The sequence below is a fragment of the Dermochelys coriacea genome, chromosome 1 (genome assembly GCF_009764565.3).
Source record: "Dermochelys coriacea isolate rDerCor1 chromosome 1, rDerCor1.pri.v4, whole genome shotgun sequence".
NCBI classification, from domain to species: Eukaryota; Metazoa; Chordata; order Testudines; family Dermochelyidae; genus Dermochelys; species Dermochelys coriacea.
This window is the reverse complement of record NC_050068.2, coordinates 42,002,600-42,025,966: the sequence shown is the minus strand read 5'-3', so window position 1 is coordinate 42,025,966 and position 23,367 is coordinate 42,002,600. Positions and strand designations below refer to the sequence as shown.

General features: G+C 41.5%; 1 protein-coding gene across 13 annotated transcripts in view; it reads right to left on the bottom strand.

Annotated features, from left to right (window-relative positions):
- The window catches only part of TNFRSF19 (TNF receptor superfamily member 19), a 131,706-nt gene that overhangs the window by 76,972 nt on the left and 31,367 nt on the right, over positions 1–23,367 (bottom strand). For all 13 annotated transcript variants that reach the window (XM_043504303.1, XM_038388962.2, XM_038388983.2 and 10 more), the window contains one exon: positions 2,421–2,599. In XM_043504303.1, coding sequence (XP_043360238.1) covers positions 2,421–2,599 — 179 coding nt within the window. The remainder of the gene's footprint in view (positions 1–2,420; positions 2,600–23,367) is intronic.

The window sequence follows — 23,367 nt, the reverse complement described above, 5'->3', positions numbered from 1 at the left end:
TGCATAGTCTTTAAATTCGTCATTTTTTATTATGCTTAATTCCTCTCTCTTTATTTTCTCTATTGAATATATCTCATATTATTTAAACTACTGGAATTGTTGTTGCTTAGGCATTGCTAAGTGTTCCCAGAGGAAGAAAACTCACTTCTGGATTCACTGGAGACAGAGTAGGGATAGAGGTAAAAGTTTGAGCACTCTCTCAAAGGCACAGGTAGCCCACGTCCAAAAGGTGCTAAAAAACTTCCTGTAGTTGTTATGGGTATGTGTGAAAGCCTAATTAGGATCCCTTTAGTGATGGAATAAAATACATGATTCACAGGTAAGATAATGATCTGAACTGCTATACAATTGCCAAGAAGGAATAAAATGGTGACTTAGTCCTTGGCAATTATTTATTGTATTTATTATGGTAATGCCTAGGGTCACCTATCATTGATCAGGATCCTGAGGTACTAGGTGCTGTAAAAACAAATCACAAAAACAGCCCCTGCCACAGATATCTTACAATCTAGTTTTACAAATGTATGAGACAGATTGATAGTGTGGGACTAAGAAGATGAGACAAACTCAGCAAGGTTTGTGAAATAACCATAAGTCCCAGTTTGTCACTTGCTTAGTTAAAAGGAGATTCCCAACACTGATGCCATGTTGATGAATTGATCTATTCATTTATTTGACCAATTCTCAGTGAATTTTGTCCAGATCCCTTAATGTTCAACAGTTGACAACCACCAAGATCACGCTCACTGATTCATCAACTTAATGTAAGAATAAGGAGGACTGAGCACAAGCCAAAACCACCAGTCTTGAGTTAAAAATATTAAATATGAATAATCAAGGATGGGCAGTGGCCTTGGGGTAGCGGGGGTAAGCAAACAAATATTTTGGCCAGTGTTGAAGAAGATAAATCATATGTTCATAAATTCATGCCCAATAGTCCTAACCATCTTCTAGACCTGATGGTAGCTATGGAATGAATCTGTACACCATAAGAAATAGCACTGTGATCCTGCAAAGACTTATACATGCACTCAACTTTACACAGAGTAACTGCATTGATCTCAGTGGAACTACTCACACTGTGTAAACTTGAGCATATAAACAAGTCTTTGCAGGATCAGGGCATAAATGATTAACATTCTCAGCTGCTATAATGACCACTTATAACTTATCAAACCTCACTCCAGACACTGCCTCAAGCTATACGGTATTGGGGGGTGGGAGGGAAATCAGGCACAAACAAGATGGGGCCCAACCCAAGTCACTCAAGTTAACAGGACTCTTTCAACTCATTTCAAGGGATCACGTCTTATAAGCATAATTCAATCTCTCACTGTTGTAGCCATTATTTTTCAACACTCCCCCATTTTTTTCATTTTTTGCTGCTGTAAATTGAAAACTTCTTGGGCAGGGAATCTATAGCTTTATTACTTCGTAAAGCACAATGCATATACATATAAATAGTAAGTTTTACTCCTTCTTGGTAAGATTTTCAAATGGGTACTCTAGCCGAGTAACACAACCTATTCAAATCCTATAGAAACCCTATTTCTAGAGACCATGGGAATTAGAACTAGAAATGAGTATCAACTTTCAACCATGATAAGAAAATATAAAGATCTAGTTCTTTCTCACTTACATTAAACCATTGCAGGTAATTCATAGTACATTCTGTAAATTATATCAATATTAGTGACTATATGCATTCATAGGACCAAATTGTGCCTTTAGTTGTGGGTGACATCTCATTCAAAGTAAGGAATACAGCATGCACACTGAGCACAGAATTTAGCTCCCTATTACCAAATCTTAGGATGTAAAAACCTGATGACTAAACATATTTAATATTTTTCAGAAGTAAAAAAATATATTCATAAATATCACAGTGATAATGAGATGTGTTAGGGTTAACCCACAAATAAAGTTTCAAGATTAAAGAGACTTCCTCAGAATTTCAAAAATATTTTTACTTCAGTGTTGGGGTGATAATATATTTATAATAATTTTTAAATTGGTTTGGAGAGGTAAGAGGAAGTCAAATTGGAACTTATTTGCAGTTTGGAAATATCTAATCAGATATTGAGTTCTTTAAGAAATAACAACAGTAATAATAATACTTAGCATTTTATCGCACTTTGTATTCAAAGCACTGTACAGACATTGATGAACTACTCCTCACAATACTCTTGTGAGGTAGATGGGTAAGTATTATTATCCCCATCTTACAAGTGGGAAAACAGATAAGTGAAGTGATTTGCTCAGGGCCATACACTAAATTGTTGACAGTGTCAGAATAAGTACTCTGGATTTTCTGACTCCCAATTATGTACTCATTTCTCCAGATCACACAAACAAATAAATATTAATGCAAATTGTTTTAAATTTTGTATTTCAAGTTTCCTCTACAGAAATTGACTCACCCTGGTAAGCAATCCCCACACACTGCATTGCTGGTGGCAGAACAGTTGGACTTCTGAAACCGGTTAACTACTGCACAGTCCAGACAAGGTTTGCACTTCTGAAATCCCCAGTCCTCCTTGAATCTGTTTAGCCTGCATGTCATGCACTGTGCATCCTCCCCATATCCAAAGCCGCATTCCTGCAGGGATTAACAAGCAATAGCAAGCTATTCAAACATTGAATGTGTGAATAAGGATAGACTTCTGGGAGTGTAATTATTACTGAGAGTTGGTCTTTCTAGAGACAAAAGCCATCTTTTCAGCAAGTTCAAATGTGTCTTCCACGGCTAATAATCTCCCTTACTTCTATAAGTAATACTGAGTCATCCACTTTATTTGAGAAACCACTGAGCATTTCAATGATAAAGGACTTCAGGGACTCCAACTGCTTCATTACTAGCAGCTTATGGTAGAATTATTGAGCTGTCTGTTTTTTAATTAAGCTGGTCATGTGAATGTGCAGAACCTGGGACAAATGCAGTATTTGGGCACTTATTCATTTACAAAAACAGGAAAGGAACACTTTGATATTAAGGTGCACAGCTGAGGTGAACAAAGTTAATTGCTGAAGAGAGGACAAATCTTCAAAGGTTTAAAAGCTCTGTTGGCAAATACAACAGAGGGCTGGTTTATGGACACAGAGAACAAGGGCTTGAAATGTTCATTACCCACTGAGAATTTTAGTAATTTAACTATCTCCTATTTAACCAACAGTTCCCAACACAATTGTTAGAGTGCTGGAAAAGCTGCAAGACCTCTGTGAATCAGGAGAAGGTGATGACATTTATTAAATCTGAATATTGCAAGAGCTGGTTACTTACCCCAACAACTAATTTGTGCAAAGAAATTAGTTTTTAATTTTCACAATTTTGGGAAATATTTTTGAGTGGGTAGGAATACAAAAATAAAGATGATATCGAAATGTAGGTTATAGCAGAAGTAACAAAAGTCTGGAGAATTATGGAAAGATGCCCATATGAGGAAAGATTTAAAAGATTTAAGTGTACTAATGTGAAGAGGAAATGAACAAGAGGCATAAAAAGAGGATAAAGAAAAGATAATTCAGATGTGCCCATTTTCCCTCTCTCATGCTACATGAAGAAACAGACACCAAGTAAAACTGAAAGGCAACAAATGTAACTCAATAATCTGTGGAACTCACTCCCACAAGATATTATCAAGGTAGAGAGCTTATTCAAATTTTAAAAAGGATATGACATTTATATAAAAATAACCAGTTACATGAGCTAGGATAAAAATGTATATGGCATATTAAGTCTGATCCTTCAGGACATAAAGCTTTTATTGCCTCAAGTTAGGAAGACACTTCCCTCACAGGCAACATTCCCTCTAATTTTTGACACGCCATGTGCACAAAAAATTTCTTCTGTGCAAATTTTTGAAGCAGAGTTCAAATTTGTGCATCATGAGGCAAATGCGCCCAAGCGAATAAAATGCTTATACATTTAAAAAGTTTTAATTTGCAATTTGTGATAATAATAGTTTTATACCATGTTATTTTGTAAATGTCATTTTGAAATACTTAGAAAAAGGAAATGTAACCATTCTTCATGAAGCAGAAGTTAGTTTTAAGCATTACATTTTATGATCTTTTTTTGAGAATCACGATCATTTATCAAGCACATATTAATCTTCATCATTATCAGTCCAAAGGCTTCTGCCTGTTGGTGTCCACTTTCATCTTTCATTCTATACACATATCTGAAAAGATTTTTATAAACATATAATAAAGACAATTTAATAAGTATGCCATTATGTCAATTTATATGGGTTTTCAGATAGAGACATCATAAGTAAAAAAAGAAAAACAAGAGTTTGTGTTTAAAATTTAAAATGTTCCTAAAAAATATCAATACACAATTATCAGCCAAAAATAAGATATGTAATTACAAATGCATTTTAATTTCCTTATTGGTCGAAATGTCAAAGACTGCTAAACTAAGCTTACTGTTATTCCCTGCAATCTTTTTCATTTGCCCATTCAATATAAACTCTGTCCAGATCTATCAGTCCTCCATCCAGCTGGTAACTCTTAATACACATCAGCATGTCCAAATGATCTACTTGTAAATGATTCCGTAGTTTGTTTTTTAGAGTGTTCATTAAGCTAAAGCCACACTCACATTCTGCACTTGATGCTAGGAATGTTCCTCCAATATCCATCAACTCTGCAAGATCCTGAAACTGTTCGTTCTGGAGAGCAAATGTCACCATATCTGGGAAACTTAGAACCAATTGATTTTTGATTCTTTCAGCTACTGCAAACTTGAAGTCATTGTACTGACTGACTATAATAATCTCTTCAGCAAGAAAGTCTTTGTATTTTGAACATAGGGATCTGACCTGATGAATTCCAAAATTGAAGTCACACTTAACTATTGCTGCACAATCAAAAGCGGACCACTCCTGGACTTCATCCTCTGGAAACCTGTCTGCCAAATGTGCACACAGGCTGTTTATGAAAGTTATTATGGAACTGGTATCAATTTCTTTATTTTCTTGAGAGCTCATATCTAAAAGAGCCTTAACTTTGTCACTCCATAAGACTGAATCTCCAAAGTACTGTCTTCTGATCTTGTTCAGTTTACCTCAGGCAAGGTGAAATGCTTCAAGAGGTGTAAGGCCCCATTTCTGGAGCAGTGTGGATAGTGAAGCCAGCTCCGACAAAACATCATTCAAAACTTCTAATGTTATTCGGTATTCCATGGTATTCAGCTTTTTGTGGCAGTATTTAGAAGCCGGGTCAATATCTTTGTCTTGCTCAAAATATTCCAGAAGAGGATTATAGTTGTGAATAATTGCTTGAAGTGCAAAGTGCCTAGATAACCAGCGCACTTCATTGAGTGGCCTGAAAGCCACTGACTCACATTCAGAAGGATCCACTATTTCCTGAAATTTGCATTTTCTCCTGGATGACCGACAGAACACCATGTAGACAGTTCTCATTAAGGTTTTGATGTCTCCTATCAGTTTGACCTCTTTCCATGCATCGGAAATCCCCAGGTCTTCCCGGTGTGCAACGTAATGTGGCTGGACTAAGTGTGGAATATCACATTTCAGCTGAGCCGCCACGCCATTGAGTTTGCCCAACATCATGAAGGCACCATTAGATGTGAACATCACCATTTTCATTAGATCAAGTTGGTGTTCTTTATAAAACTCTTTGATTGCAGACACTGTTGAAACAGCATCACATTCTTGCAATCGTAATAGTCCACCAAACGAAGTTTTATAGTGTGCAGATCTATATTTAAAATAGAGTATCCAGGATCCGTTAATGGATATATCAGTGCTTTCATCAACAGCTAGAGTATGAAACATTGCCGATGCTATTTCATGCATGAGGTCATTTTGGACAATGCAGTTGATAATTTCAAGAAATTCAAAAGCGTAATTTTTACTTCCCCAACTCGTTGGTATGTGCACATACTTTTCCATACGGTCATTAATATCCTGAACAGAAAGCACTGAGCTGTTCATTTTAATAGCCAACAACACACTGTCAATAAGTACCTTGATTTTTTCTGGGTTTGAGCACTTGCGTTCAAGATTAATTTGCCTCCTCTGCTTTTCAGCTGGACTTTCAAGAATCATGCTAAGCAACCCGCTCTGTGAGGAAGAGTTTTTGTTTCTAAGTCTTGTTACACCATCTATATGAGACTTACTTGACAGATGACGCTTTAAGAAATCCAACCTCCATACATCGTTCCACATTCTTCCTGTTGAAAATTCTCCTGAAGCTCTGGCATCTCGACAATATACACAAACCACTCTGTTGTCCTCATCATATGTGAATATTTCACTAAGTTTAACAAGCATTACACTATGTGACTTCAGTGTAACTGTCTCTATAGTTTCATCCAGCCATCCAGATTTAAATGAAGTCGCTGTTCTTTTATGCTTTAGACCTCTAGACAGTGACATTTTGGGATTGATTTTTTACCAGATTGGTTTATTTAAAATTAATACTTTTATTATATGGCTACTATTTCAATGCACTTAACAGCGTGACTCGACAAAAAGGCAAATGGGAGATCATTCAGATCAGGATACCGGAAGTTTGTGCATAGCTCCGATCACATCCATGTATCTGCAGCAAAAAAACGCGGGAAAATAGTCAAACATCACGAGTAAATGTATGAAGTCCAATGCCTTTGAAAGATTTCAGTCATGAAAACAACACTTACCTTTGTTCACTTCTGGGAAATCTTTGCAGTTCCTTAGCAACTACGGCCAGGCATTCTGACTTATTCACACATACTTGTGTTTGTACACAGCCAAATGAACAGACTACAAAGAGATGTGGGGGTCCTGACCGTGCCGACATGCTCAACGTTCCACGTTCAAAACGCTGGAGGAGAGGGGTATGATTCATTGCCCTCCTCTCCCTTTACCCCTTGCCAGCAAGTAGAATCTGGCTGTGATGATAGATGGCAGGCGAACAATGTCAAAAGTTGCCCGTAAATGATATTTCGGCCTGGTTCCGATGTAGTATTTCATTTTTTGTGTGTGCGGTGTTTCGCCATGTGCACGGGATTTAGGATCTTTGAGCACAGGCAAACGTGCACAGCTGAGAGAGAACAGTGCTCACAGGCATGTTATTGCAAAATTGTGCTTTAGGCGTTTTACACCATCTTCAGAAGCATCTGGTGCTGACCACTATTGGAGACAAGGTACAGAACAGAACAGATTACAGGTCTGAACTGATATGACAATTTCTATTTAAGAGCATTTTGTTAATATAGGATCTTATCCACAATTGTTTGTGGCTCTCCCCAACTTCTGTGCTGTTTTTTGTTCTGGGGAATGTAAGAACAATCTACAAAATGAAATCCTTCCAATAGAATGCCCTCTCCACATACAAGTTTCAAAGACATGAGAAAGGCCCAAACTGTTTTGAGAGAGAGAAACAGATATGGTAAATGCACGGCACTAAAAAACCCAGCCCCTCTCCCAAAAAACACGGCTGCTACTCTGTTACCAGTTCTGTAACTGTTGTTCTTCAAGATGTGTTGCACATGTCCATTTCATTGTGCATGCTCAGCGCACTGCAGCAGTCTGTACACTGGGCGTGCATATGCCTATAGTGTAATTGACATGTGCAATCACTTGAAGAACTGCACATTTTTAAGATTTTTAGTCACAAACTAAAGGCCAGATTGTGCAAAAAAGAGAGAGAGAGAGAGAGAGAGAATGGCTTTGCTCCCCTAAAAAAACATTGGTGAATGACAAATGGAATCCTTAGCACCAACCACCTAGACTGACTGCAGACCTGGGCTGTGGCCACTAGCAGAGACACTGTGGAAGATTAGAGGTTTCTGACTATTTTCTCTACCTCACAAGAGATTTTTGCACAACAGCTCAAGACACTGAACAAGCCCACCCTCATTTTCCCGTTCTGTAGCAAAATTACAAGATCTGCCACAGAACTTCTCCTCAGCTTGCACAGAAGGGTACAGATGGACACACAGATATACACATAGATCTATACAGGATATAATAAATGGTATATTGTGTATTCATGTCCTTTTATGTACCTATTTATTGTGCAGCTAAACATAATTTCGCACAAACAGCTGTTAAAATAATGTTATTTATATTGCAAAATCAAGCACTCAAAAGTTGTGAAATTCCACATTTAAGGCTGGATTGGCAACCATAGTTCTTGCACTGAATGAGGGGGAAAAACAGTATGTGATCATGTAATTGAAAGACTGGATCAAAATGCATACACACAAGGGGCACAATTACAGACATCCACACAACCTTCAACATGGCATTTTCCATTTGGCTTTCTTCTCTCTCTCCTGACTCCAGAGTTGAAGGAGACCCTTGCACTGGAGGGAGGGTGGTATATAAATGGACCAACTGGGGCAATATACGGGTAGTGGCCCTGATTGCTGTTAGTGCTTCTACAGAATTTTTCAAAAGGTTCCCACAGATTTCCAATGGCCTTAGTCACAAGCTATGTGTACATCAGTTACTTTTGAGGGCATTCTGCGGCAAAAAATTTAATATTTTGCGCCAAAAAAAAAATTCTGCGCACAATATTTTAAAATTCTTCAAATTCTTCAAATTTTATTTGTCAAATGAATGTGAAGGCTCCAGCATGGCATTGGGGAGCACAGGCCACTGGCTGCACAGAGGTGGGAGATCACTGTGCAGCTCCCTCCAGGGACATGGACTCAGCAATGGACTCAGAAAGTTGTTTTTCTGACAGAAAAGCAAAGAAATCTGCAGGGGATATAAATTCTGTGCATGAGCAGTGGCACAGAATTCCCCCAGGAGTAATCAGTGTGTCCACAGAATCATATTTGAGTAGTATTTGTTAGAAGTGTTTGGGCCCAGTGCAAGAAAAACAAGTCTCTTCCCCAAGGAGTATATAATCAAACAAATATTAGTAAGTAGATATAAATATGATTTAAAGTTGTGACAAACAACAAAAAACCCTTCAATGAAAATGCCAAGTTAAAGCAGCTAGGGCAGCAGAACAGGAGAGTAGTGTATCCAAAAATGACAAGTATTGAGAATATCAATTAATATACTAGTATAAGATACCTGAAATACCTAGGCATGAAATGGTGGTGAGTTAAGGGTAGACTGCTAGCTTTATCTGAGAATTTTCTTTGTCACTTATCATACACAGTGTAAGAGCAGTCTGTGTATTAAAAAATGGAAAATATCTCTGTAAGAGGTGAATTGGAATTGATATGATCAACAATGATTATCTAATTACCAATAATTGAAATTAACCATTCTTATCTCTCATCAGAATATGTATATTATGCTAAAGCTGGTTGTGTCTGTCAAGTTTGTGGCAGTCAAGATTGTGTTGGAGTTTCCAGCTCAAAGAGAGTTTTAAACCTTTATTTTGAACAAGTTTCATAAGAATGGTAAACAAAATATAGAATGCAAAGTACTCTTTGAATATTTCACGGTGATTTGATGAAAAATTGGTTGGTACAAAGAGAATATGTACTCTGAAACCATTTTTGGTAGTTTTTCTTATTGGACTGTCTCACTTTTTTTCAGATCCCCTTTGCAAGATATCTTAAGTACAATGGGCACTGGGCTTTGTTCCACATATTGCTCCTTGCATGCCAGTTCCGACAGTAGCATTTATACTTAGTTAGCCTTTGTCTATATAGCTTTTTGTCATGTTTTAGAAATAAGTGCAATTGTGTGTGAAGACAAACCCACCACATTTGAAGTTACATGTCTGTTGGTGAAAAACCTCTTCAGTCACTGAATAAGTTCCAGTAAGACAACACAGGGAAGGAGAGTCCTCCACCAAAACCCCTGTAGCCAATGGGAAAGTTCCCTGAGTTGTAAAACAGGAAATCATGAGTTTAAATCTTACCTCTGTTAACTTGGGGATATTGACAACTTGTTTTTATTAGGTGGGGCTAGAGTTAAAAAAATAGCTGTTGAATATCCCTTTAATTAGTAGTTTTGTATCGTGACTAAATCTGTCCACTTTTAATAAAGTGAGATAAATAACTATGTTCCATGGTCAGTGTTTCCTTTATATATTGATGGAATCCCAAAATTTTTGAGGGGGGCTAAAGCCTCCCCCCCAGTTGGCTATGCTCACATAGCTGCTGTTTATATTATCATGCACTTCAGCATATACTTATTACTGGCCAATGCCACAAATCTGCACAACAGAAAGCAATCAAGTTTGAGTGGCTGCACACAAGCCCTCCCTAATTTTTCAGATAACTTAACAAAGGGTATGTCTACACTGCAATAAAAAACCTGTGGCATTGAGTCTCAGAGCCTGGATCAAATGGGTCAGGCTTGGGTTGCGGGGCTAAAAACTGCACATAGACATTCAGGCTCAGGCTAGACTGGGGTGGGCAAACTTTTTGGCCCAAGGGCCACATCGGGGTTGCAAAACTGTACGGAGGGCGGGGTAGGAAAGGCTGTGCCTCCCCAAACAGTCAGGCCCCTGTCCCCTATCTGGCCCCTCCCACTTCCCACTCCCTGATTGCCCCTCTCAGAACCTCCAACCCATCCAACCCCCCCTGCTCTTTATCCCCTAACCAATCCCTGGGACCCCACCCCCTATCCAACCCCCCCTGTTCCCTGTCCCCTGACTGCTCCTCCGACTCCTATCCACACCCCTGGCCACTGACAGGCCCCCCGGGACTCCCACTCTCAACCCTTCCTGTTCCCCATCCCCTGACTGCCCCCCCAGAACCTCTGCCTCATCCAACCACACTCTGCTCCCTGACTGCACCCTGGGACCCCCAGCCCCCTTACCATTCTGCTCAGAGCAGCAGGAGCATGCTGCACAGCTGGAGCCAGCTGCACTCCCTGCGCTGCCTGTAGGAGTGGCGGGCCAGACCGCTGCCCGCGTGGCGGCGGCGCTGCAGGGGAGGGGCCGGGGACTAGCCTCCCTGGCTGTGAGCTAACAGGCCAGCCAGGGCAGTCCTGCGGGCTGGATGTGACCGCAGGTGTAGTTTGCCCACCTCTGGGCTAGACCCTGGGCTGAAAGACCCTCCTCCCTCACTGAATCCCAGACCCTGATCTCCAGCCCAAGCCTGAATGTCTACACAGCAGTTTTATAGTACCACAGCCCAAGCCCTAGTTCAGCTAACTAAGCCCAGCCACAGCCATGCTGCAGATCTTTTATCTCAGTGTAGACATACTGAGAGAGATTATGCCAGGCAGTCAGGAACAGAACAAGGATCTCTATCATGGCAAACATACAACTTATCCACTCAGTCAATTACCTTCCAAACAGAATATTGAAAGCTGAAAGTCAGTTTCTAACAACTAAACTTACACACTTCTCATAGAGCCAGGGACAGAATCAGATGGTTTATATTGTATGTGATTCACACAGCAAGAGGACATCTTTAAAACAGGTTTTGTACCTAAAAACCATGGTAATCTGTAAATCATGGTGTGAATCACTAAAATACACGCATTTTGATACACTTGTTATGCATTTTGATTTCACGCAATGGCAGGCTAAAAGATTGAGAGATATGCTTCACACTGGAAGGAACAGAGTACAGATAAGAAGGAGGAGCAAATTAGGCAGGTGGAGGAAGGGCAAGCCCCATGCTGCTGCAGCTGCTCCTAGCTATATCCAGTTTCCAGATATCAATGAGAGGCTACTGCATGTTTCAGAAAGTGAGATGTGACACACTCCTTTATGGGGCTTCCCTCCACCTAATAGGTTATGTTGGCACTGCTAAATATGGTGGGTTTCTCTTGTTGCACTTACTTTCAGTAACCTTTAAGCAGGGATAAAATGTTTTAGACAGACAAAACTTCCTGAGGTATTTTGCAGCCTCTCATGCTCTTTAGGAGAGCGATAAAGCCTGGAGCAGCTTCAGCAATGCAGTTTTTCCCAGCTGAAGTGCAGCTCCCCTTCTCCCCTCTCCCATCCCTTACCCTAGGGAGTTATCTGCTGAGGTACACCAACTCCATATAAAAAAAGCCCTGGGAAATTAACACAAACTACAATTAGTGACAGTTAAGTTTGCTCCCCATTTACACAAAACCTATCTATTGAGGGGACACCATCATAGGGCATAATCACATCAGCAACACTATAAGAGGCACGTTCACCTGCACATTTACCAATGTGATATATACCATCATGTGCCAGCAATGCTCCTCTGCCATGTACATTGGCCAAACTGGACAGTCTCTACCTAAAAGACTAAATGGACACAAATCAGATGTCAAGAATTATAACATTCAAAAACCAGTCAGAGAACACTTCAATCTCTCTGGTCACTCGATTACAGACTAAAAGTCGCAATTCTTCAACAAAAAAATTTCAAAAATAGACTCCAACGAGAGACTGCTGAATTGGAATTAATTTGCAAACTGGATACAACTAACTTAGGCTTGAATAAAGATTGGGAATGGATGGGTCATTACACAAAGTAAAACTATTTCCCCATGTTTATTCTCCCCACCCCCACTGTTCCTCACGGGTTCTTGTCAACTCTTGGAAATGACCCACCTTGATTATCACTACAAAAGGTTTTTTTTCTCTCCTGCTGGTAATAGCTCAACTTACTTGATCACTCTCATTACAGCGTGTATGGTAACATCCACTGTTTCATGTTTGCTGTGTATATAAAATCTCCCCACTGTATTTTCCACTTCATTCATGCGATGAAGTGAGCTGTAGCTCACGAAAACTTATGCTCAAATAAATTTGTTAGTCTCTAAGGTGACACAAGTACTCCTTTTCTTTTTACAAAACCTAAAACTTGGAAATCAGAAGTTAAAGTCTGCCACATTCCTTGCCACCTTCATATTGCCTACAACACTGCTAATAACCCACTCCCATAAAGCTTTCACTTTCATCTGCAACATCCCAAAATGAAATACATACTCCAGCTTCATCAAACTTGTGCTGTATCACAAAATCTTAACCGTGATCTTAGCAATGATAAGAGATTAATTTCCCAAATACTTGGAATGTTCAACAATCAGATGTGTTGATTTGTTGTTAAAAGAGTGTATAAGATTGCAGTTTCTTTTGGGTTACAGTGCAAGTTTGGTAACGTAAGTGTATGTAGTGCTTTTAGATGCAAGTGAAAGTCATATGGGAGTGTTGGAGTGAGCGAGTAATTGACAATAAGAACATAAGAACGGCCATACTGGATCAGACCAAAGGTCCATCCAGCCCAGTATCCTGTCTACCGACAGTGGCCAATGCCAGGTGCCCCAGAGGGAGTGAATCTAATGGGTAATGATCTAGTGATCTCTCTCCTGCCATCCATCGCCACACTCTGACAAACACAGGCTAGGGACACCATTCCTTGCCCATCCTGGCTAATAGCCATTAATGGACTTAACCTCCATTAATTTATCCAGTTCTCTTTTAAACCCTGCTATACTCCTAGCCTTCACAATCTCCTCAGGCAAGGAGTTCCACAAGTTGGCTGTGCACTGAGTGAAGAACTTCTTTTTATTTGTTTTAAACCTGCTACCCATTAATTTCATTTGGTGACCCCTAGTTCTTATATTATGGGAACAAGTAAATAACTTTTCCTTATTCACTTTCTCCACATCACTCATGATTTTATATACCTCTATCATATCCCTCCTTAGTCTCCTCTTTTCCAAGCTGCAAAGTCCTAGCCTCTTTAATCTCTCCTCATATGGGACCCGTTCCAAACCCCTAATCATTTTAGTTGCCCTTTTCTGAATCTTTTCTACCAGTATATCTTTTTTGAGACGAGGGGACCACATCCACAAGGGGAATAAGCAGTATTCAAGATGTGGGCATACAATGGATTTATATAAGGGCAATAAGATATTCTCCATCTTATTCTCTATCCCTTTTTTAATGATTCCTAACATTCCGTTTGCTTTTTTGACTGCCTCTGCACACTGCGTGGACGTCTTCAAAGAACTATCCATGATGACTCCAAGATCTTTCTCCTGATTAGTTGTAGCTAAATTAGCCCCCATCATATTGTATGTATAGTTGGAGTTATTTTTTCCAATGTGCATTACTTTACATTTATCCACATTAAGTTTCATTTGCCATTTTGTTGCCCAATCACTTAGTTTTGTGAGATCTTTTTGAAGTTCTTCACAGTCTGCTTTGGTCTTAACTATCTTGAGCAGTTTAGTAGCGTCTGCAAACTTTGCCACCTCACTGTTTACTCCTTTTCTCCAGATCATTTATGTATAAGTTCAACAGGATTGGTCCTAGGGCCAATGTTGTAGGCAATATGGAGGTGGTAAGGATTACAGGAGACTTTTCCTTTAACTCCTGATTTTCATGTTCCGGGTGGAAAGGGTGTGTCCTAATGCAATCTTTACTGTCACTAAATGCACTTTTTGTTTGCATTAATGGTGACTTGTTATAATCTGAATAATCTAAATGGCTATGTTTATTAAAAAAATTAAGGTAGGACAAGGAAGGAATCTTATCTTCTGAGTGCTTCCATCTTTATCTGTTAGCACGCTGCAAAGGGTAAGTAAACAGCCAGACGTATCAGGTAAGGAAACCATGTTTGTCTGGGCTAGGTTAGGACTATTAGAATAACTCTATCTTTGTCCTTTTTTATTTTGAGTAGAACTTTGGCTATTAGAGGCATTTAGGGGAAAACATGTACAGTAGACCCAACGACTACTGAAGGTAAAAAAGCATCCCCAAAGGACTGGTGACCCAGCCCACCTCTGAAGCAGAACTGAGCACATTTCTTGTTTACTACTATGACAAACATGTCTATTTGAGGTGTGCCTCATTGCTGCAATATGTGGTGAAGTATAATGGAATCTATCTCACACTCATGATCTTGAGAACAATGCCTGCTGAGTGTGTCCACAGTCACATTCTGAACTCCTGGGAAGTAAGATGCTGTGATGATAATCTGAATGCATATGCACCAGTTCCAAAGTTTGACAGTCTTGGCACAGAGGGAGTGCTATCTTGCCCCTCCTTGCCAATTGATTAGTAGTGGAAACTGGAGATGGGCGTATCTGACTGCATTGAGTTCCTGGAGGTTGATGTGCAGAGTGTTATCCTGAGATGTTCACCTGCCCTGGGCTGTGTGGGTATCCAGATGCACTCCCCATTCCAACAGGGATGCATCTGTCATTATAATTGCTGGGGGAGGGCAAGTGAAAGGGACTCCTGCACAAACATTGTGAGAGTATTTCCACCAATTGAGAGATTCCTTTATGAAAATGGGTATGGAAAGCAGTGTAGTTACACTGTGTCTGTTCAGTGAATAAACGGTCCTGAGCCACCCAGAAGGCATCACACCCACAGTTTTGTATGGTCCATAACGAAAGTACTAGCTGCTGTATGTCCCAATAGCTGAAGACAGTTCTGGCCCACAGTTTGAAGGCTGATCTGGATTGTACTGACTATGTTGAATAGGGCCATGAATCTGTGCATTGGGAGGCAGACTCTTGCCACTATTGAATCAAAATGAGCTCTTATGAATTCAGTTTTGCATAGGGGGACAAGGTGGATTTTTGAATGTTCAATTGCAGGTCCAATTGGAGAAAAAGGTCTATGGCCTCGCAAGTATTGGAGATCATCATCTCCATCATCTTCTTAGGTACTGAGTGAGAAGAGGCAGTACTCTTCTTGCTGCCTAACTCTGTTGATGGTACTGATGACCTCTCAGAGCCTAGGACTTTATAGTCTTAGGCTTAATCATGCCCTGGGTACCTGAGGAACCAGCAGCCTCATGGGTACTGGGTCGGAGAGCAGTTCAAAGGGTGGACCTGTGAATGTTGACAGGAAAAAGTTGAGATCGCACTGAGGCACAGGTATAATGACCAGTGGCAAAGTCCTGATCAAGCACTTCACAAGCCTCACAGTAGACAGATGTGTAAAGACAAATTGTCCCTCTGCCGGAGGAAGGCATTAATTGCTACTAAGGCCTGGTCTACATGGTGGGGGGAGAGAATCGATCTAAGTTAGGCAACTTCAGCTATGTGAATAACGTAGCTGAAGTCGACGTACTTATATCTATTCACCACAGTGTCTTCCCTGTGGTGAGTTGACTGCTGATGCTCCCCCGTCAACTCCGCCTGTGCCTCTCGCCCTGGTGGAGTACCGGAGTCGACGAGGGAGCGCTCAGGGGTCGACGACGCGATAAATCGACCCCCGCTGGATAGATCGCTGCCCGCCGATCTGGCGGGTGAAAAAACATACCCTAAGTGTATTTGCAGCAAATTAAGGGCTAGACCTGAAGTTCTTAAGGAGAGGAAATAATCTAGGATAACTAGAATACCTATGGCATCTAGCGATTGTTGGTGGTGACATGTCCAGGCCAAAGTGCACCACCATTTAGCCAGGTAGCAGGCTCTAGTAAAATCCTTTCTATCTTGCTAAAGGATTTCCTGGACAGATGTGAAACCTGAACATTCTATTTCCAACACCCATCCAAATACCGGAATGAGCCAAGGTTGGGGTGCTTGATCTCCCTCCCCCCACCCCCAGACTGAGTTAGGAGATCCTGAAATGGGTGCATCCTGATAGGTGAGCATGTGGACATCACTGAGAGGTCCATGAACCAGAAATGTCTGGGCCAGTTGGGTGCTAGGAGGATGGTGGTGGCTCTGTTGCAACCGATCGTCCATAGAATTCGCAGTAGTAGAGAGATGAGAGGAAAGGCGTATCTGAGACTGTCCATCCAAGGAAGCAGGAGAGTGTTGACCTGGGAATCGTGGCCTATAGCTTCCCTGGAGCAATACATGGGAAGCTTTTTATTTGTCTGGGATGCAAAGAGGTCCCATAGCAGAGTTCCCCATTGTGTGAATATGTTGGTTAGAATTGTGATGTGGATCTCCCATTTGTGGTCTGCAGATAAACTTCTACTTAATTTATCTACCAGGGAGTTGTGTACACCCGGGGGATATGTGGTCTGTATCGTAATGTTGTTTCTGATGCACCAGTTCTAAAGCCTGACTGCTTCTAGGCATAGGATACGGGATCTTGCTCCTCCCTATTTATATTCACCATTGTGGTGATATTGTCTAATATTACCTGTACATGGAGCGAGTGTATGAGGAGAATGAGGAAAAGGAAGGTCTTGCACACAAGACAGACTGTTCTCATTTCCAGAAAGTTTATGGTCCAGGTACCCTGAGCAATATGGTAGTCTAGGTGAGTGCCCCACCCAATAAGGGAGGCATCTGTCAGGATGGTAGCCCTTGGTATGAGAGGGCTGAAACAAGGCCCCACCATGACTTTGCTTGGGTTGCACCACCAAGCGAGGGAGGTGAGAACTCTGGTGAGAACAGTCATGGTGGGAGACAATGCGATTCCTGTTTGGTTAGCAGGTGGAGTATAGCCAAGTTTGAAGGCACCATAAGTAAAGTCTGGCGAATGACGTAACGTAGGTGCATGTGACCTAACAGAGAAACACTGGCACACCACAGTTTGTGGCTGATGCAAGGGATCAAGCTGCACATCACATAAAATCTGTCTGTGCAGAGAAAGGATCTCGCAGATGCTGAGTGCTGCCATTCTCCTACAAATGTTATTGTCCTAGTGGGTGACAAAATGGACTTCCCTGCATGTATGCAACAGCTAAGGTAGCAAGAAGGTACCAAAAAGAACCTGCTGCTGCTATGACTTCCTAATGAGATTGACCTACCAGGAGCCAGTCATCCAGGCATGAAAAAATCGTATAGCCCTGGTGTCGCATCTGGTTTGCTATTTCATTGAGAACTTTTCGTGCACCCTAGGTATGTAATGAGACCAAAGGGGAGGCTGTGAAACTGGAAGTGCTCTTGGCCAACCATGAGTAAAAGAATAAAAATAAGCTATAAGCAGTTTAAAAAGTTGGTTTCACATACATGGTGTACCGGTTTCAGAGTAGCAGCCGTGTTAGTCTGTATCCGCAAAAAGAAAGGGAGTACTTGTGGCACCTTAGAGACTAACAAATTTATTTGAGCATAAGCTTTCGTGAGCTACAGCTCACTTCATGCATCCGATGAAGTCAGCTGTAGCTCATGAAAGCTCATGCTCAAATAAATTTGTTAGTGTCTAAGGTGCCACAAGTACTCCTTCTCTATACACGGTGTAGTAATTTTTGTTAATACTGAGAGCTACAATTCTATTTAAAAAAGGGACAACTTAAAATCACATTTCTCTCATTTTTCCCCAATTTTTCCTACTATTTTTACAAGTTAAACTACAATTACTGTAGCTAAAATTAGAGGAGAAAAAGGGTTTTTTTTCCCCAGTTTGCTTATTCAGTGCATTTGAAAGCACAGTGCATAGTCAGTTCTACAATAGTACAGGAGCAATTGTATATTTGCAACTGCTTGACCATAGATAAGGATTGCAATTGAGTTTCCATTTTTAATTCTGATTTTGGCTTCACTCTGAAATTAATGAAAAGAGTATATTAGTCCTTATATGGGTAAGGTTACAACTAGGTGCACAGTAGCATACCTTTTCTATCAAATTTGAAGCATACTGGAAAAGAGACCATGCTCTAAAATCAAAGATGTTCAACAGAATTCAATAAGTGTAATATGTTTTTGCCACTTCATAGATCACCCCACCACTGTAAAACTCTACTGTACTGGACTCCTCTTATTAAGATCTATGGCACAGAGTCAAAGGTTACTTAATTAAAGTTAAGTCTTATTGAGGAAAATAGAAAGGAGCATAAACTCTGGCAAGTGAAGTGTAAAAATATAATGAGGAAGGCCAAAAAAGAATTTGAAGAACAGCTAGCCAAAGACTCAAAAAGTAACAGCAAAATTCTTTTTAAGTACATCAGAAGCAGGAAGCCTGCTAGGGCCATTGGACAATCAAGATGTCAAAGGGGGATAAGGTCACTGTGGAGAAACTAAATGAATTCTTTGTATTGGTCTTCATGGCTGAGGATGTGAGGGAGATTCCTCAACCTAATCCATTCTTTTTAGGTGACAAATCTGAGGAACTATCTCAGATTGAGGTATCATTAGAGCAGGTTTTGCAACAAACTGATAAATTTAACAGTAATAACTTATCAGGACCACATGGCATTCACCCAAGAGTTCTGAAGGAACTCAACTAAGAAATTGCAGAACTACTAACTGTGGTATGTAACTTATCTTTTAAATCAGTTTCTGTACCAGATGACTGGAGGATAGCTAATGTGATGCCAATTTCTTAAAAAGGCTCCAAAGGCGATCCTGGCAATTACAGGCCTGTAAGCCTAAATTTCAGTACTGGGCAAATTGGTTGAAACTATAGTAAAGAACAGAATTGTCAGACACATAGATGAACACGATTTGTTGGGGAAGAGTCAACATGGTTTTTGGAAAAGGGAAATCATGCTTCACCAATCTACTAGAATTCTTTAAAGGGGTCAACAAGCACGTGGACAAAGGTGATCCAATGGAAATAGTGTACTTCGATTTTCAGAAAGCCTTTGACAAGGCCCCTCACCAAAGGCTCTTAAGCAAAGTAAGCAGTCATGGGATAAGAAGGAAGGTCCTCTGATGGATCAGTAACTGGTTAAAAGATAGGAAACAAAGGGCAGGAATAAATGGTCAGTTTTCAGATTGGAGTGAGGTAAATAGTGGTGTCTCTCTGGGGATATTTTACCAATAGGAGCTGCGGGAAGCCCACTGGCCAAACCACCAGTGGCGAACTGCGGACACTGGGAACTGCGGGTGGCCATGCCAATGTAAACAAACTGTCTTGCAGCCCGCCAGCTGATTACCCTGATGGGCCGCAGGTGCCCACCACTGGTGTAGACACTGCATTTGGTTATGTCACTGTACATGGCCTCCAAGCGATGTCCCATAATGTCCATCCTGACTGCTATGGTCAGCATTCTGCTGCCCTGAACCCAGCTACACAGGCTTCTGCCCCTCCCACTTTAAAGGCCCAGGAATTTTTGAAATTCCCATTTCCTGTTTACTTGGCATGGAGAGCTCACATCTGATCTTACCAGCTGATCATGGCAACTACAAGCAGCAAATACTTCCCCGCTTGGAGAATGCCTGAGTTGTTGGATTTGCTGGCGCTGTGGGGAGAGGAGGCTGTACAGTCCCAGCTCCGCTCCAGTTGTAGGAACTTCAAAACCTACAGTCAGTTTTCTTATGACACGTTAGATAAGGACTATGAATAGGACACACATCAGTGCTGTGCAAAGATGAAGGAGCTGAGGCATGCATACCAGAAGGCAAGGGAGTCAAACATTGCTTTGGAGCTGTGTCAAAGACCTGCCGCTTCTATAAGGAGCTGGAGGCAGTCTTCAGCGGCAACTCCATCTCTACCACCAAGAGCCTCATGGATACATCAGCAGGGCTGGAGACAGTGGATTCACCTCCAAGGATGAAGTCATGGATGAGGAGGTCAAGTTGGATGATGATACAGAGCACATGGGAGGGTCGTCCAGTAGCACGACAAGTCAAGATCTGCTTTCCACTCCGGAGGGGTCTAGCTAGTCCCAGGAGTCCATCTTTGGTATGCATGATGCAGGAGGGGGGAGCTCTGGTAAGTGATATTTTTGAGTTGTTGCTGCTTGGTTATATGAGGTAGACTGTCCTTTGCTTTGTATATTCTAGAAGTGGGTGAAGGGATAGAAATGTAGAAGACTAGCTGTGTTTGCCTGTGCTTCACATTCCCCTGTGGGGCTATGCAGTGTGACACAACAGTGTTAATGCACACCAAGATTTCGCTGGAATCCTCCAGAGAGATCTCTAGGAAACACTCCTTTGCCAATCCTTTGCTGAAGGTTTCTTGTCAGAGCTACTTTGTTCCTTCCCCCCTTGTAGGAAACTTTCCCACCACAATCAGCAATCACTTGTGCAGGGATCAAAGCGATACACTGGCGAGCAGCATAGGGACCCAGTCTGAAGCTGCACGCATGCAAGAGATGTACCTTTAAATCTTTGCTTACCCTCAAGAGTGAGATATTGGCTACAATGACCTCCACCTGTGGAAAGTGGTGGTAGAATTTACAATATTGTCTCTAGTCGCCTGCAGTGATCCCCTTAAAAAAAACCCACAGAGACCCTTTGCCCTACACTGAGCATCCCGCAGCCCTGGGCTGAACTCACCATGTTTAGGGCATTCGCTAAGCTGTGTACTTGCCAAGGGACTGTGAGAAACTGCTTAGTATTTAAAAAAGGTGCATTTTACTATAATGAGTACTATAATGCATGCACTAACAATCATGCTTCTGTTTATTGTTTCTTGTGCTTCTGCAGATGTGGTCTTCAGAGGAACTGCCTATACACTGGCAGAGTGCCTCTGCCTGATAAGGAAGCAACCAAGGAGGAGAACGGAGAACATGTTTTGAGAGGTGCTTCAACCCTCAGAGGCCGAAAAACAAGAACACAGGTCATGGTGAGAGACTTTAAAAGAAAAGTGTAAAATAAACAGGTAGGACAGAAAGGAGAGTCAGGAACGAATTTTAATGGGCCAGGAGCAGATGATAAAAGTGCTGGAGGAGCAAATAGAGATGTTGAAATCTCTAATCACACTGCAGGCAGAATTAATATGTGCTCAGCCCCCTTGTAGCTGATACAGAACTGCTTTCCATGCCCTTCCCAAACATTCCTTGCAACTTCCTGGCCCGTCTCGGTACCCTGTTCATTCCACCCCTTTGGACAGATTCCAAAACGATAGCTGGAGTTACACACAGCTATAAGAGCCTACACTGTCCTTCATTGTTCTCTCTCTTCCCACCAAGCCTTGTGTGTTCTTAATTTGAATTTAATAAAAACATACTTTCTGAAAGATATCTAATCTTTATTTGTGTTCTATACACGGTGGTTGCTGCTGGAATTAATACACAGTGGGAATTTGATCATTTGCTGAGTTCAAATTACGATCAGAAATCATCAACATTTTCATGCAAGGTGGCAAGTTAACAAAGCATGACAAAATGCTTTATGGAAAGACACATTACCGGAGCTCATTGTCATAATGGTGCCTCAAAGCCTCCTTGATTCAAATAGCCCTCCATTGTGCCCCTCTAATAGCCCTGGTATCTCGCTTCTCAAAATCAGTTTCTCAAAATCAGCAGCCAGGTGATCTGCCTCAGTGCTCCATCCTTGGGAAAAACTTTTCACCATTAGCCTCACAAGTATTATGGAGTATGCAACAGGCTGCTATGACCATGGGAATGTTTTCCTCATTTAGGTCTAACCTGTCATAAAGGTAGCTCCAGCATGCTTTTAATCTGCCAAAAGCACATTCCACCATCATTCCGTACCTGCTCAGCCTATTGTTGAAGCGCTCATTGCTGCTGTCTAGGTTTCTTGTATAAGGCTTCATGAGCCATGGGAATAAGAGGTATACTGGGTGTCCCAGGATCATTATGGGCGTTTCAACATCCCCCACTGGAATCTTTTGGTTTGGAAAGAAAGTCCCTGCTTGTAGCTTTCTGTACAGTGTTCCTGAAGATGCGTGCATCATGCATCTTCCCACACACATTGATGTCAGTGAAATACCATAGAGAACTACCCCTTTCTATTGATGTACTCTGTTGCAAAATGGTCCAGGGCCAAAATTTGAATCTGTATTCCATCTATCGCCCCTCTGCAGTTAGGGAATTCCGTTTTCACAAAGTCATCCAGTGTTTCATGGTCATTTTCAAGAGTCACAGTCCTTCGTCGCTGGATGCGATTAATGGCCCTGCACACCTGCATTAACGCAGCCCCAGTGGTCGATTTCCCAACTCCAAGCTGATTCGCAACTGACCTGTAGCAGTCTGCAATCGCCAGCTTCCACACAGCGATCGCCTTGCACTTCTCCACTGAAAGGGCAAGCTCTCATTTTGGTGTCCTTGCACTGCAGTGCTTGGGTGAGTTCTGTACACACTTCCAGGAAGGTGGCTTTCCGCATCCAAAAGTTATACTGTCACTTCTCATCATCCCAGACCTGCATAACAATGCGATCCCACCACTCAGTGCTTGTTTCCTGAGCCCAAAAGCGACGGTTCACCGTGTGCAGTTGCTCAATGAATGTCAAAAGTATTCTGGTGGTGTTTTTTTTCATGGCACACAGCAGGTCAAACAACTCTGATTCCTGTTCATATTGGAAGCATGGCCATCCGCAATGTGTTCATAACAGTTACCACAACAATAGAAAGAAGTGTGGTATCCATCCTTTCAGGCAGAGAGACAGGCACATAGTAAACAGGGGCTATTAAAAATGCAGTGAAATGCAATTGGAAGCCCCTGGAATGATGGGACAGAAAAAAACTGCATCATGGGATGTTGAGCCCACACCCAGGATACATTGTGATCCATTCCACCTTCCCACTATTCCTAGCTGCAGAAGGTGGCAAATAGCACAGTGGGATAGCTATCCACAGTGTGCTGCTCTCTCTGTCAATGGTAGAGCGCCAACTGTGGACTCGCTCTGCCAACAGAAGGAGAGTTGTGTGAAATGCACAAGCAATGTAATTATACCAGTTTC